Source organism: Aspergillus pseudoviridinutans (genome assembly GCF_018340605.1).
Source record: "Aspergillus pseudoviridinutans IFM 55266 DNA, scaffold_1, whole genome shotgun sequence".
Lineage (NCBI taxonomy): Eukaryota > Fungi > Ascomycota > Eurotiomycetes > Eurotiales > Aspergillaceae > Aspergillus > Aspergillus pseudoviridinutans.
The window spans coordinates 2,867,800-2,881,992 of record NW_025091281.1 but is presented as its reverse complement, the minus strand read 5'-3'; the positions used below and the strand labels follow the sequence as shown (position 1 = coordinate 2,881,992).

General features: G+C 47.6%; 6 protein-coding genes across 6 annotated transcripts; 4 read left to right on the top strand and 2 right to left on the bottom strand.

Moving 5' to 3' along the window:
- Positions 1-233: 233 nt before the first annotated feature.
- On the bottom strand, positions 234-696 carry Asppvi_001016 (cytochrome c oxidase assembly protein COX16; the record flags this gene model as incomplete). The annotated part of the gene is made up of 2 exons (XM_043297320.1): positions 234-314; positions 373-696. 2 exons carry the CDS (start codon positions 694-696, stop codon positions 234-236), a joined length of 405 nt encoding a protein of 134 aa, XP_043153255.1.
- A 597-nt stretch (positions 697-1,293) lies between these two features.
- Positions 1,294-4,682, top strand: nic96 (linker nucleoporin NIC96; the record flags this gene model as incomplete). The annotated part of the gene is made up of 5 exons (XM_043297319.1): positions 1,294-1,736; positions 1,805-2,456; positions 2,507-3,488; positions 3,545-4,287; positions 4,356-4,682. The coding sequence occupies 5 exons, from the start codon at positions 1,294-1,296 to the stop codon at positions 4,680-4,682; spliced, it is 3,147 nt and encodes a 1,048-aa protein (XP_043153254.1).
- Positions 4,683-5,335: 653 nt separating this feature from the next.
- On the top strand, positions 5,336-7,219 carry Asppvi_001014 (RibD family protein; the record flags this gene model as incomplete). The annotated part of the gene is made up of 1 exon (XM_043297318.1): positions 5,336-7,219. The coding sequence occupies one exon, from the start codon at positions 5,336-5,338 to the stop codon at positions 7,217-7,219; it is 1,884 nt and encodes a 627-aa protein (XP_043153253.1).
- Positions 7,220-8,072: 853 nt separating this feature from the next.
- Positions 8,073-9,814, top strand: Asppvi_001013 (RCC1-like domain-containing protein; the record flags this gene model as incomplete). The annotated part of the gene is made up of 2 exons (XM_043297317.1): positions 8,073-8,882; positions 8,990-9,814. The coding sequence occupies 2 exons, from the start codon at positions 8,073-8,075 to the stop codon at positions 9,812-9,814; spliced, it is 1,635 nt and encodes a 544-aa protein (XP_043153252.1).
- A 537-nt stretch (positions 9,815-10,351) lies between these two features.
- On the bottom strand, positions 10,352-11,285 carry Asppvi_001012 (Chromosome segregation in meiosis protein 3; the record flags this gene model as incomplete). Its single annotated transcript, XM_043297316.1, has 3 exons — positions 10,352-10,849; positions 10,914-10,992; positions 11,050-11,285. The coding sequence occupies 3 exons, from the start codon at positions 11,283-11,285 to the stop codon at positions 10,352-10,354; spliced, it is 813 nt and encodes a 270-aa protein (XP_043153251.1).
- Positions 11,286-11,942: 657 nt separating this feature from the next.
- Asppvi_001011 (putative NADH-ubiquinone oxidoreductase 21 kDa subunit) lies at positions 11,943-12,754 on the top strand (the record flags this gene model as incomplete). The annotated part of the gene is made up of 5 exons (XM_043297315.1): positions 11,943-12,002; positions 12,069-12,085; positions 12,147-12,352; positions 12,404-12,606; positions 12,671-12,754. The coding sequence occupies 5 exons, from the start codon at positions 11,943-11,945 to the stop codon at positions 12,752-12,754; spliced, it is 570 nt and encodes a 189-aa protein (XP_043153250.1).
- Positions 12,755-14,193: the final 1,439 nt, after the last annotated feature.

Sequence of the window (14,193 nt, the reverse complement as noted above, 5' to 3'; positions counted from 1 at the left end):
ATATACTTTAATGGGTTAGTTTCTAGACACATCCGACATGCGCGAGTTGAGAAAATATATAAGGCCACTCACTAGGATGAAAATTGGGTTTTAGATTCATGTCAATCATCAAATGTGATTCCATTGTGTCTGCCACAGCCAACATAAGCCTGGTAGTCAAAAGAGAATATCCTGCTGGAAACCAGTAAGAGTAGCGCCTGTTTTCAGAAGGCGTTGTCCAGCTATTAGGAAGCTTAAAGTCTCCCATCAGGTTCACCCTTAAACCTCTGGACTCGTTTTTGTTCCCAATTATCCAGGTCTTTGGCCATGAGCCGCTTGAACAGGTGTTAATAATAGCTTTGGAACAAGCTCATCCGAATTAGGTCAACTCACATAATATTCCTCCCTTTCATCTCCAAGAACTCTTCTGCGTGGATTTCTCCGAATTCCCTCTTCACCATCTGCCCCTTTGAGCCCCAATTCCATAGCCTCCTCTTGTGTGAGTTGCTTCACTTTTCGGTCATATCTTTCATATCTTAAAGCAGCGGCTGGTGTTAAGGCGAAAGACCCCGCCACAATGATCATGATAAATGGAAGACCAAAGAGTAGAAAAGGATGCTTCGGTAGGCTTCCTCTATATGCTGCGCCGACCCGTTCTCCCAGCGATGATGAGGCTGTTGTCGCACGCCGGAATGTTTTTGCCTGAAAAACAGGCATCTTGAAGGCTGACCACTAAGCGTTCACTTAATTAAACCTCCTGTCCAAGTATAGCACTTTGCGCTTGGGTACTCAAGAGGATGAAGAAATACGGAGTACTGTTCCCTTAATTATTCTGGTAAATCGCATAGCGTCGGCAAGAGTATCTACTAGATAGAGGTACTAAAGTTCAGATCGAAGCAACCGGTGAAACATTAATTCCGACATAGCTTGTTGCGCAGCAAATAAGCCGTTTTCACTATATTTATGGTTACTACAATATTTTGTACAGTTGGTAAAAACACAAACTGTTCTAGCAGTTGGAAAGACCAACAAGCTGATGTAAGGTCTTATTCTGCTAGATTCTTCTTATCTACATTGTTCCTCTTCTTATCTACATTGCTCCTTTTCATCTGCTTCTATTTCACACATTCTTATGAGTCTGCGAGCTTCCCACGTTCATATAAATTTCCAGTGTCAATTACCTGCTCTAACGCTTGGTAGAGATCGCCCAAATTGAATGATCACAGCTTGTGACTCAGTCTGTTTTTGTCGAAAATATCAAGCTCATTCACCATCGCGTATCCGAGACCAAGCCCAACGCGGCACACTGCTTCGATGTCTTCAACAAACTCTGGCTCCTTATTTGGAGCTGGTGGCCTAGGAGCGGCAACTCAACCGGCGAGCTCAGCTTCGGCTGTCAATTCAACGAGTATTTTTGGGACTGCTTCCACAACTCAAGCTGCACCGAATGCTTCGCTCTTTGGTAATCAGCCGCCAACCCAGCAACAGCCCCTTCAGTCGTCGATCTTTGGACAAGATCAAGCACAGATGAGTTCGGGACAATCCTCACGACCTACTGGCCAAACTACCCAGCCCGCGTTCTTCAACAGCCTCCTAGAGCGCGGCAAAAAGAGACCAATTGCTTCAGTTGGCCAAGGCAGCAATTTCGAAGAGTTACCCAGCCTTCAACTAGGCCTCGACGACATTCGGAGGAAAGCAAGAGAACTTGGCAGTAGAGGGTTGAACGACCGCCTGCATCCTGGTTCGACCAGTAAAGCGTAAGCTTTGCCTTTGCCTGGCGTTGACTCATGATTCGGATGATTCCGCTGATCTCTGTCTTCTATAGCCACTATCTTCTTGCCGCTTCGGGCGTGTCGCCCGGACATGCTTTACGGGACCTCAAAGCACTAGACCCCCAGGCTTCCATAGGTCTCCCTCCAAAGGAACAGGAGGTTTTTGACCCTGACAACCAGAAATTCTTGAGAAGCATACAACAGCGCGGGCGTAAAGTGATGATTGCCGAAAGTCTTGCTCGAGCTCAGAGAGACTTTGATACATTTCTGGAGGAGAAAGTGGATTTAGACTGGGAGGATCAGCGCCAGAGAATCTTTCAGCACTTTGGACTGGCACATAAGGATGGCACTGCTGGGAACATGAGGAATTCATTCGGTCGCTCAACCAGACCTTCTAGACTAACCGGTCCTTTGCCCTCCCACGAAGCTGCGGGCGTCTCCCGCCGGAGCGTTTTCGGACGATCCGGCCTGGGAAAGTCAGTCATAGGTAACCCTGGGACTGGTAGAGCAAGTCATCAGCTTTTCGAGGATCCCCTGGAAAGCGGCGATGCATCCGGAACTCACTCCCCGGATCTTCGATTTTTGCGCGAAAAAATGGGCCATTACGCGGAAAAGGTTCAGCTGTTAAATTCTGCCCGGATACAAGGGCAAGTGTTTCCGCTTCTTCATGAATTCTCGGAAGTGGAGCGACATGCTGGTGGCGATGTAAGTTACGGTGACACAGCCATGATCCCAAGGTTGACTAAGTTTATTAGGTACCTTGCCAGCTTTTTGATGCGTACCGAGCTTTGATCAGTATCGTCAAAGAGCCCCCGAGCACCACCAGTCTCTCGGATCCTAGTACGGTGAGAGAGCGACAGTTCTCTGAGGATTATCTGGACGAGACACCAAACTCACGCCGGGCAACGAACCTCAAAAAACGCATAGTCGAGGGCTCTCGTTGCTTCCTAGAGAAAGTATTTTACAACGAAGTCGAGAATATGATCGCAAAGAATCCTCGAGAAGCGCAACTTGGAGGAATTCCGACGGTTATCAACAAAATTCGAGCCTATATTCGCTTGAGAGCGGCAAGGAAAGACCTTGCACCAGACGGAACGGAGCTACAGATGGTCGGGCAGGATTATTGCTGGATTTTGATATTCTATCTTCTTCGGTGCGGATTCATCACCGAAGCGGCAGAATACGTTAGCCAAGATCCTGGCTTCCGGTCCCTTGATCACAAATTCGTGACATATATGACGACTTATGCACAAAACAGGCGGCTACCGCGTGATTTGCAGCAAAAGATCAATGGTGAATACCAACAGCGTTCACGCAATGCCCCTGATAACACGGTTGATCCGTATCGCATGGCTTGCTACAAGATCATTGGCCGGTGCGACCTAGCCCGTAGGCGCTTGGAGGGCATAAATCAGAGTGTCGAAGATTGGATGTGGCTTCAATTCAGTCTGGCCAGAGAAGACGACCGTGCTGAAGAAATCGCTGGGGATGTTTTTGGTCTCGAGGATATCCAGACGGATATCACAGAGATCGGTCAGCGCATTTTTGGCAAGGGCCAGGAGGCATCCGGTGGTTACGGCATCTTCTTTCTACTGCAGATCTTAGGAGGGATGTTCGAACAGGCAATTTCATACCTCGGCTCTTATGCGCCAGTCAGTGCCGTGCATTTCGCAATCGCCTTGGCGTACTATGGTCTGCTACGCGTGTCAGACTTCTACACATCTGCGGAAGAAATCTGTAAGCATTTCTTCCCAAGCTTCATACTTCCCTGTGACGTCTACTGACAAAAATAGTATCTTTTACTGTGAAACAATATCCGCAGATCAATTTTGGATATCTCATCACCCAGTACACAAGGGAGTTTCGTACAGGATATGTTGAGGCAGCAATCGACTACTTTTGCTTGCTCTGTCTTAACGCCGACCTCCCTGGTTCTCTGGGCAAATCTCAAGCGTCCGTGTGTCACGAAGCATTACGGGAATTTGTTCTAGAGACGAGGGATTTTGCCAAGTTACTTGGTGATATCCGCTCGGATGGGACTCGAATTAAGGGCTTGATTGAGCAACGCATGAGCTTGATCAAATTGGTCGATCAAGAAGAATTTTTGAAAACAATAACAATGCAAGCTGCTGCGATCGCCGATGACAAGGGACTTGTAACAGATGCAGTCCTCTTGTATCACCTTGCTGAGGATTACGATCGCGTAATCGACATCATCAACCGGGCACTGTCGGACGCTGTAGCAATGGAGTTAGGCGGCCCCGGTTTGAAGCTGCAGCCGTTGCGGCCACGAACTAATCTACAGCAGCATGCCAGTGATGAACATGGAGAGGCCGCGGAACCTGGAAGTAGCCTAAGTCTTACAGCAGTGGATGATCCGGTGGTTCTGGCGAAGAATATGATTGGCCTCTACAATACAAACGCTCTTTATTATCAGCGAATCCGTCAGATCAATCGTGATGCTTGCGGTTTATTGCTTAGAATGATGGAGGCGAAAGGAGAAGTTGAAGCAGGCCAATGGACGCCAGCTCTGGATGTAAGTCTCTCCACTTTTCACTTCCACACCTCGTCCTCGTTCTCTCCCACTGATTAACTTTCCCTCAGGCTATCAATGAATTGAACATCTTACCCTTGCGTGCAAGAGGCTCGGTTTCCTTTATTCGAAGTGCTGCTCAAGCTTTCTCGTCTTTCCCTCCAATCATTGCACGTAACGTCGGGCACGTGATAATGTGGAGTATTACTTGCATTGGCCATGAAAGGGCAAGGTTGAGTTCTGGAGTGTATGAGAACGAGACCAGGCAAGGCCTAGCTGATGAATTACTCCTCATGGCCAAGGATCTGATGATCTTCTCCGGTATGGTTAAGTACAAATTACCGCCGAGAGTTTATGAGACTCTTGCTCGCGCCGGAGCGGATATCGGGGCTTACTAGGGGTTATCATCTGGAGTCTCTGGCTAGGTAGCCCGCGTCTCAGACCTTAGAATTCAGGAATTCCAAATCAAACAACGCTGCTTGTGAAGAACCAATTACCTTAAATTCCATTAGTTGCTACTGCGTAGCAGCATCGTGCTCAGCTTGGCGAAGACTCAAAAGATCAGATAAGGTATCTCTGTCCATACTTCCTCTTTTCTTCGCGTTCTCTACTCTCATTCTAGCCCATCTCAGCTTTCTATCTCATCCCCCCCCGGGAATTCAGTATTAGCCCGTGCTCTTAAATTGACAGGAGCAAGTGCAGATACGAAGGCCTACTTAATCAGGCAATCACTCTTCCAAGCAACTTGAGACCTATTCTGTAGTAATCGAAGACTGTTCCCGCGTCTGAGCCCGAGAAAGAACATGCGAAATCCTAGGTGTATCTATGCTGTCCGTCAAAATAGAAAAGAACAAATCTGCACTCCGGTAATACTAGGTATTACCTATTCCGTACTCTGTACTTCATACTAGCTAGATACTCTGTACAGAGTCCTGATGGCACTAATAAACCTATAAACAGATAAGATTGCGGCTTTGGGTGTGGGGCCATCCGTACATGTAACTTGCTACGGCATTGAGCTGCAATCTAGCTTCGTCACTGCTCACTCGACATGGATCATGACCACTCCGATGCCTCTGACTCAAGCTCGAAGCCAATACGATCTGATCAAGAAACAGGAATTTTGTACAACAATGAAAATGTGGCTCGGCCAATCCCCAGATTGGGACCTGGACTGATTGGAAGCGTGGAGGAAGAAGGCCACCGCAGCACTGCAGACCATGACACGGTTTCCGGAAGTCAGCCGCAGCACTATCACGCTGGGGACTCCATAGGAAAATCTCCAGTATTAACAGGTTTTGGTTGCACGGAAACCGGTGTGACTTCACAAAGTGATATCGTTGAACAAGTGAATAACAATGATGTGTCTCTTTCCTCCAGTACCAACCAAGACACAATGTCAAGCTATAGCCTTATCGACAATCCTCCCAATCTTGCAAGGATACGACAAGTCATGTTTGAGTGCAAAGAACCTATTGAAATCAGCCTTGAGGAGTTCGAGACATACTGGCCTTTCATTGATAACGTCTGGGTGAAGCAACGGTCGAACTCTAGCAAAGAGGGGCATTGCACCACAGACTATTACATGTGCCGTCTGCGACGTCCAACCCATCGCACGTCAGAGACACGTCCATTGCCAGAGGGCAAACGTCCCCGCAAGAAACGCGTTCGAGAAGGTGGCATGTGCAATTTCCAAATCAAGGTGGTTCGGTTTGAAGGCGCCTATTCTACTGTCACTATTGCGCGGACACCCGGTAGCAGCCACGTACACTCCCATGATCTTGACTATATAGACAAAGTAAAGCGGAACTCGGGGCTCATGGAGTTTGCGCGAAAAGAGGCGGTCAAGGGCTATCTGCCTTCTTCTATTTACACGAAATTTCAAGAGGAACCTGAAAAATTGATTGAAGCTGGAGGTAAATTTTGTACAGTCACGGATGTCCGCAATGTCTCAGCAAAATGGCGCATCCAAAATCCAGAAGTCAAACTTGTGCCGCACGAAGGTTACACATATCAAAAAGGGCACGGGATCGTGAGAGCTCAGAGTGCTGGCGACACAAATCAGCCAAAAACCGCTAGAAAGCCACCGAACTTAACAGCACCGTCCCCTCTACCGCCAGATACATTGTCGTTTCCTCAATTTCCGTTGGAATTTCTTGATTCTTACCTTCCGAGACTCGACGAGAAGCGCGAATTGCCCCATGTCACTTTGTCATATGCATCATCAATGGATTCCAAGATATCACTTCTTCCAGGAATGCAAACAGTGCTCTCGGGACCAGAAGCCAAGCTGATGACGCATTATTTAAGGTCACGTCACGACGCGATACTCATCGGAGTGGGCACTGTTTTAGCTGACAACCCGGGACTAAACTGCAGATTAGAAGGCGCAGGCGGTTTTGGAGGCCTTGGGAGAATGTGGCAACCGCGGCCTGTAGTGATCGATCCTACAGGACGATGGCCAGTTCATCCTGAGTGCAGGATGCTTCGCACTGCAGTCGAGGGCAAAGGGAAAGCTCCGTGGGTCATCGTGTCCCCTGGAGCCCAGATCCATCCGCAGAAATTGATGATGTTGAAAGGCTATGGAGGGGACTTTCTGCGTATAGTCGAATATAACCAGAATTGGCGGTTGCGGTGGGAAGCTATTCTACGCGCATTGGCATCCGAGGGCATCAAGAGTGTTATGATCGAAGGCGGTGGGACTGTTCTGAGCGAACTCTTGAATCCCGAATACACCGAGTTCATTGACTCTATTATTGTCACCGTTGCTCCAACATACCTGGGTCGTGGCGGAGTGGGAGTGAGTCCTGATTCAAAGCGAGATGAACAAGGTAAACCGAATGCCGCCCTCAATCCAAGGGAGATAAAATGGGTACCGCTAGGCCAGAACGTCATAATGTGCGGGAAAATTCGCACTGCTCCATCTGGTGGCTAGAGTTCAATCTCCTGCCTCAGTTTAGCGATTCTAGAGCCATGCTGGGCGAGAGTTAGCTCAGAGCAGCATCATGAGATCCCTTGTGTCCTACTGCGCTTACCATTGCATAGGTGGACGCTAATTAGCACTGTTATAGTGCAGGCATTAACGATGGTAATGATAGTCACGAATAACCCTGCTAGGTAATAATAGGGACATAGAAGAAATAGTGGGATTCTAAACTTCTGGCAGCATTAACAGTTTCTGGGCTAGATTCAACACTGTATCTTTCTGTAGAGAGGTATCGAGCACATGAATAAGTCAGTTGATCTCCTACTAAAGTTGACTTCAAGGATTAATAATAGTGACTAGTAAATGAAAAGCTCCATAGAATAGCCGTGCCTACATTTTACTATGTGTGAATAAAAAGTGCCTATTATTCTAGTTTCTCAATCATGATTCATGAGCATTGTTGTCTGCTTTGAGATGGATCTTTGGAAATTGGAATGTCCCTTGAATAGGTAGATAGAATATAAGCCCTACAGCCTATCAATAGTTAGGTACAATACCACGGAGTACTCTGTACCCGTAGTCCCGTACATGTTTCCTCCAATGAAAATACCTGAACAATGACAGTCCGATCAACACAACAACAACAATAAAAAAGCACTAGTCAAGAATCCCAAGACAACTTTATGCTCTTTTGTCGCACCAATCTTCTACGACTCTTCTACTCTTCTCCCTTTCTCTATCTTTCTCTTCCTCCATTCCTTCCCAAATTACTCTGTTTGTGAATCTGCCATCACCTCTACTGCACTCTGTACACTATTCCAATCCCCTTCCCGCTTGAAAAGGTACTCTCCCAATCCAAAAAATGCCTCCCAAAAAAAGCGCGTCCAAGGCCGCCGCAAAGCCTTCGACGTCCACAACCAATACCCCCACTACCAAGAAGACTACTGTTGCAAAAACTGCAAACAAAGGTCAGCCTGCGAAAGCTACTGCGGCTTCTCAAGTTAAAGCAACCTCGAAGAAACAATCTCAAGCCATTGATGCATCTGTAAAGTCGCGCAAGTCTAAGGCCACTAGTGCCAGTGCGGCAGCTGCTACCAAAAAGCGCAAGGCCGAAGAAGTCGATAAGGAGCCCGAAGTCAAGACTAAAAAAGCCCGTGTTACTCGGCCTCCGGTCAAGAAGCCGAAACCGAAGGTGGTCATCAACCATCCGCCCACTGCACGATTGAACATCTATGTTTGTGGTGAAGGTAGCTCAGGCGAACTCGGGCTCGGCGCGGCGAAGAATGCGGTCGATGTGAAGAGACCGCGCCTCAACCCCCACTTGGCAGCAGATCGGGTTGGTGTGGTGCAGGTAGCTGTTGGCGGCATGCACTGCGTCGCCCTTACGCATGACAACAAAATCCTTACTTGGGGCGTCAACGATCAAGGTGCTCTTGGGCGCGACACTACGTGGGAGGGTGGTTATAAGGATATTGACGACAACAAAAGTGACGCGGACTCGGACTCGGACTCAGATGATGACAGCGGTCTCAATCCCTATGAAGCGACTCCCACTGCCATCTCGTCCGACGCATTCCTTCCTGAGACCGTCTTTGTAGAAGTCGCTGCCGGTGACAGCTCCAGCTTCGCTCTCACTGACGACGGCCAGGTCTATGGCTGGGGAACTTTCCGAGTAAGTTACACGCGGCATCTTCTTCCTACTAATTTCCTTTTCTGTTCTTTTCTCTCTCGCTTCTGTGAGGATGTCACCTCAACGATGCGCTAACGGGGTCTCTCCAGAGCAACGACGGTATTCTAGGCTTTGATGCCGAACACAAAGTTCAGCTGACTCCCACGCTGATTCCGTCCCTCAAGAAGATTAAGCACCTTGCCTGTGGTGATAACCATGTCCTCGCTTTGGATGAGAAGGGTGCGGTATTCTCCTGGGGATCCGGTCAACAAAATCAATTGGGCCGCCGCATCATCGAACGCAACAGGTTGAACGGCCTCCAGCCGCGTGAATTTGGCCTACCAAAGAATATCGTCCATGTCAGCTGTGGTGCCTTTCATTCCTTCGCCGTCGACGCGACTGGGAAGGTTTATGCATGGGGCTTGAATAGCTTTGGTGAAACGGGTATTCGTGAGGGAGCTGGCGACGATGAGGCTGCCATTATTCACCCAACTGTCGTGGATTCACTTTCTGGGAAGAATATCGTTCAACTATGTGGTGGTGCCCATCACTCGCTTGCTGTTTCCAAGGATGGTCAATGTCTTGTGTGGGGTCGCCTGGATGGCTTTCAGACAGGCCTGAAGATCGATACTCTTCCAGATGATGCTGTCGTGAAGGACGAACGTGGACGGCCGAGGATCTTAATTGAGCCGACCCCTGTTCCCGGTATCAAAGCATCTGTCGTTGCGGCTGGCTCTGATCATTCAATTGCCATCGACGTCGACGGTCGCGCCTGGTCGTGGGGCTTTTCAGCAACCTACCAGACAGGCCAGGGCACTCAGGATGATATCGAGGTTGCGACTGTCGTGGAGAATACTGCTGTACGCGGTAAGAAGCTGAATTGGGCTGGTGCTGGTGGACAGTTCTCTGTCTTTACCGAACTAGCAACGGTGTAAAGACTACCTCCCATCGAGCAATTTCTTCCTCGATTTCCTGTTTTCATCCGAAACTGCTCAACTTCGGCGTGTTTGGGCGCAACGCTAGATGAATCCTGGATTTTAGCCCACCATACACCATGCCATCTTTGCTCATGTCGACTCTATGCGAACCTATTTGAAAGATCGGCTCTGTACTTTATCTGCATCAATTTCATTGTCGGTACTGTTTTATCAACGTTATCACCACGCATATTTTGTTCCGGAGTAAACTCGTAGCCCATGCAAGTACCTTATAATAAAAGGAATAGTGAAAAGGCTCTAGATAGATCCCCTGAGCAGCTATGGCTCGTCGCCAGCTAATTGAGGAATATCATGTTGATTGCAAGTTATACTAGGAATTTGGAAAATTGGACTCTTTGATAAGTCAGCTCTGTAACTTCATCCCTGATACTACGATTGGAGGAAAGTCCATGCCGGTAACCATTCTAGGTCATGCAATTAATTCTTCGAACCTCCTGTTCAAAGGTAGTTTCGGCAACATGTTGGCCATTGGCTTCAAGTAGAGGCATTGTTCATCAGGAGTAGCTCTTGTTCTTTTAGAAGTGCATCCAATTCATCGTCGTCGGGAGCTCCCAGGTTATCGGGCTGCTGCGCGACATCATCGTCATCTGTCATAAAGAGCCCCTCGTCTAATTCGCGTTGTCGCGAAGGATCCAAAGTGTCTTCAATATGCATACCCTCTGCATCCGTAGTATGGTCAACAGCAATATTCCCTCTCGATCGTTTTGTATCCGTCATGTTGAGACCATCAAATGCTACAACAGGATCATCGGACCGACTTCCTGATGATTCGGAGACTTGCAGGGGAACATTATGATTTTCTGACGTGACTTTTGGTTTGTCCTCGTCTATCCATTCCTTTCGCATCGCTTGTAAGCGTTTAGAGTGGCCGAGTCGCTCAATTATGGCAAGACCATCCGCGAACTTTGCACGAGGGAATAAGTCGTCAAGCCACAATTGGTAGAAATTCAACAAGCGCGCTGCGTCGGAGAACTATAGTATTAATGCGAGTTAGAAATGCAACACTGACAGAAATGGTGTTCTCTGCTTCGCCCACCTCATGCCCTTTCCCTTTGAATCTCAATTTCTTTTTGGCTGTGCGGCGCAGCTTTGGAATACCAGGCTGTGACAGTAGGCTTGCACCGAATAGATTCAGCACTTATCTCGTTATTGAGCCTAGTAAATCAACCTACCGACTCTCATCCAGCTTTGCAACAGGTTGCCGCTTTTTAGTCACTTTAACTTCTTCGTCTAGACCTAAACCGAGTCCTGATTCATCTCGTGCAGAAGACTGCATGGGAACGCCATTACTTGGCGTATTCAGGGTCTCCTGCCACAGCTCATCCAAGCCGAAGTCATAATCAAAGAGATCGTCTGCACGGTTTGGCGATGCTGGTCGATCATCTTGTAGTGTGCCTTCATTCACCATGACTCTAGATCTGTATTTCGACCAAGACAGAAGATATGACGTGTGTCCGGAAATTTATGTCAAGATTGGCAGTTGGGAATTCAATACTGTCTTCAACCAGAGCAGAGTACACTGCGTTTGTTAACCTTGAGGGTTATGCAGCCTAATTGGGATTATTCTACGCGTCACAATGCTCTGACGCGTTCTGACACGGGTTGTTAATATATCAGTTTTTGGTTAGGCTCGCCGATTCACGTATTGAATACACTGCAGAAACATTCCAGTTACCTTACATTTCGTATAATACAATATACTACGCTCACCTGAAATTCTCTCCTTATATCTTCCATTGGAACTGCTTCTCTAGTCCATTACTGAGTAGTTCACCGTCATCTAGGATGTCTCAGTACCCTTAAGTCCACAAGTATTTCGTAACCTTAAGTCATGCCAGATCTGCATGCTGTATGATCACTCTGATATAGGTTGATCTCGCAAGTCAATCTTGGGTTAGTTAACTATTATGTTCCTTGATTAGTAAGCCCAGATCTTCTACTAATCCAAGAATAGTCAAGGGTAATGTCGGTGCTGCACCTCACAGTTCATCATCTATACTGACAAACCGCCCATCCGGTCGACCAAAGTGAACCTCAGGGCATATACTCTCCCGGTATCCTCACAATGGCTCCTGAAGGCAAGAACGCTCTTATTCCCCCGAAGCGGGCTAATACCGACTACCCGGTGCGTCCAATTGCTCTCCTATACAATTGTTTTCGCTTTACATTAATCGCTAACCTTGCGTTGCAGCTCATCGACTCTGATCCGTATGTCACTACCCTTCGCTCAAGCTCTCAACTGTGGAAGCAGATATTCACATCAACATAGGCACCTTAGACGAGTTTTCGGATATGCTAGACCTTCTGATTATGCAGTCGCTGGGGGTATGGCCGCTGCCTCCCCTCTTGCATTCTGGGCTATGGAGAGGGTCAGCCCTTCCCATGTGGGCCGAGGGGGCTTTGCTCCTGTGATGCGACTGGCGACAGCAATTGGTTTGATTGGCGGTCTACACATACTTTACCAGAGATCTTGCAGTACGTCGACGCACTGAAACCCTCTGGTAGCACGCATTAACCCGAGCATAGACCGTTTCTACGGATTCACAGAAAATGCCCGAGAGGTCGAAATGGACATGAGAGAAATGGTCGACAAGGTCAAAAAGGGCGAGCCGCTATATGGTACATCACAAGTATCCTCTTACCTACAAGGCGTTGCGGCCAGGAATTCGCGATACTCGCAGCTTTTTATTCATGTCCTTCCTTGGTTTAACATTGTCAATCACGACCAGGTAAGCTTTTTATTTTTCATCACTGTCCTCAAAATTTTGAATGCATTTCGCTAACGTACGGCAGCATGGTGTTGACACAGCAAAATATTATCAACAAGCTGAGCGTGAACTCGAAGCCGAGCGCTTCACCACAGCCCACTCTTCCTGAGTCTTTGTGCTTGTAGAGGGTTGTCGAACCTTGTCAGTTCTCAACACCGAAACATGTTTTGTGAATCCTTTGTATCCTATTGCTCTTTCCATGTACTCGAAATACAGCTACATGAACAATCTGCCTTCAGCAATATGGTTACGAAGTAGCAAGTTGGGCGACGACTGCATGACACCATTTCCGCCTAAGAGGCAAGACTCAGAGCGTTATCGTCTTGGAGCATCGTCTTGAGTTCTCGATTCTTTTTTGGCCGTGGTTTTGGCGCTCGAGGAAGTCAGCAAATGTCTCAAATCCGTGCATACCCCCTGCCCTTTGGGTGCCTACCTTTCTCATTCTCTTGTATATAAAAGCGCCTAAGTAACATTATTGCTTCTTTGCGGAATAATCCTCCATAGACAGGATATGGTGGGTCTATCGTGAAGCTGACATAGGTAACGTTTAGAAACGGGTCAGGTTTTCAAGAAAGAGACATACTCAGAATGCAATGACAAAATGCTTCCTGTGCCTCCGAATCTATCATTGGCGCAACCAAAATAGACTGCTCGTATTTGATACTGCCTTAGAGCGGAAGCACACATTACGCATGGCTCAACTGTGACATACAAGTCCGTCGAGCGAAGTAATGACTTGGGGTGGCTCCGGAGCATTTCTTCAATGGCGATGAACTCGGCATGTCTTGTACCCTAATGGCAGTGAGCTATAACGAAGATGAAATATAGAAATGAAGCAAGCCGAGGTCCAGAAATATTCGCGCAGCACCATGCCTTTCAGTGTGCATTGTATGAGCAGGATAGAAAACTTGATGATGTCCCGAGGGTGCTTGTCTCGACCCAGGAACCACGACATACATTCATTGATTTGTTGGTGTCATTCATTCCAGCACCCACGATTTTATCATGGTGTACTAACACGCATCCAACCGGCGTTTCGCCAGATTCGAGCGCTTTCTCGCCCTACACAGCGTATTTGTGAGCGTCTTCGATCCAGCCTTTGGGGCGATATCATACCATCAACAAAGCTTGCTTCATAAAATATGCATGCCTTGAATCTTCCTGCTCTAAGCCGAAAAGTCGTCAACGAAGTGATTGCCATGGAAAATTCCGTTTTAACTCACCTTGAACCTCCATTACACCAGGATATGGAGAAAGCCTCGGATTCGTAAATGTGTCGTTGCCTGATGAGTGTGCCATAATATCTAGAAGGTTTAAAACAGGCGATGTGAGCATATCTCCGCGTCTGTTCGACGTCAACTCTCCTCCTTACTTCTGCCCTGATACATCATCGATAGCCTCATAAGAAAGTAAAAGCAAATCAATATCAAATGCAATCTGCACGACTTATGAGTGACATAATCATAAGTGGATGTTTACTAAGACCTTTCTGATGGAAAACCCGATACAGCATCTACTGTGATGTCACAAACACTGTACGCCATACAG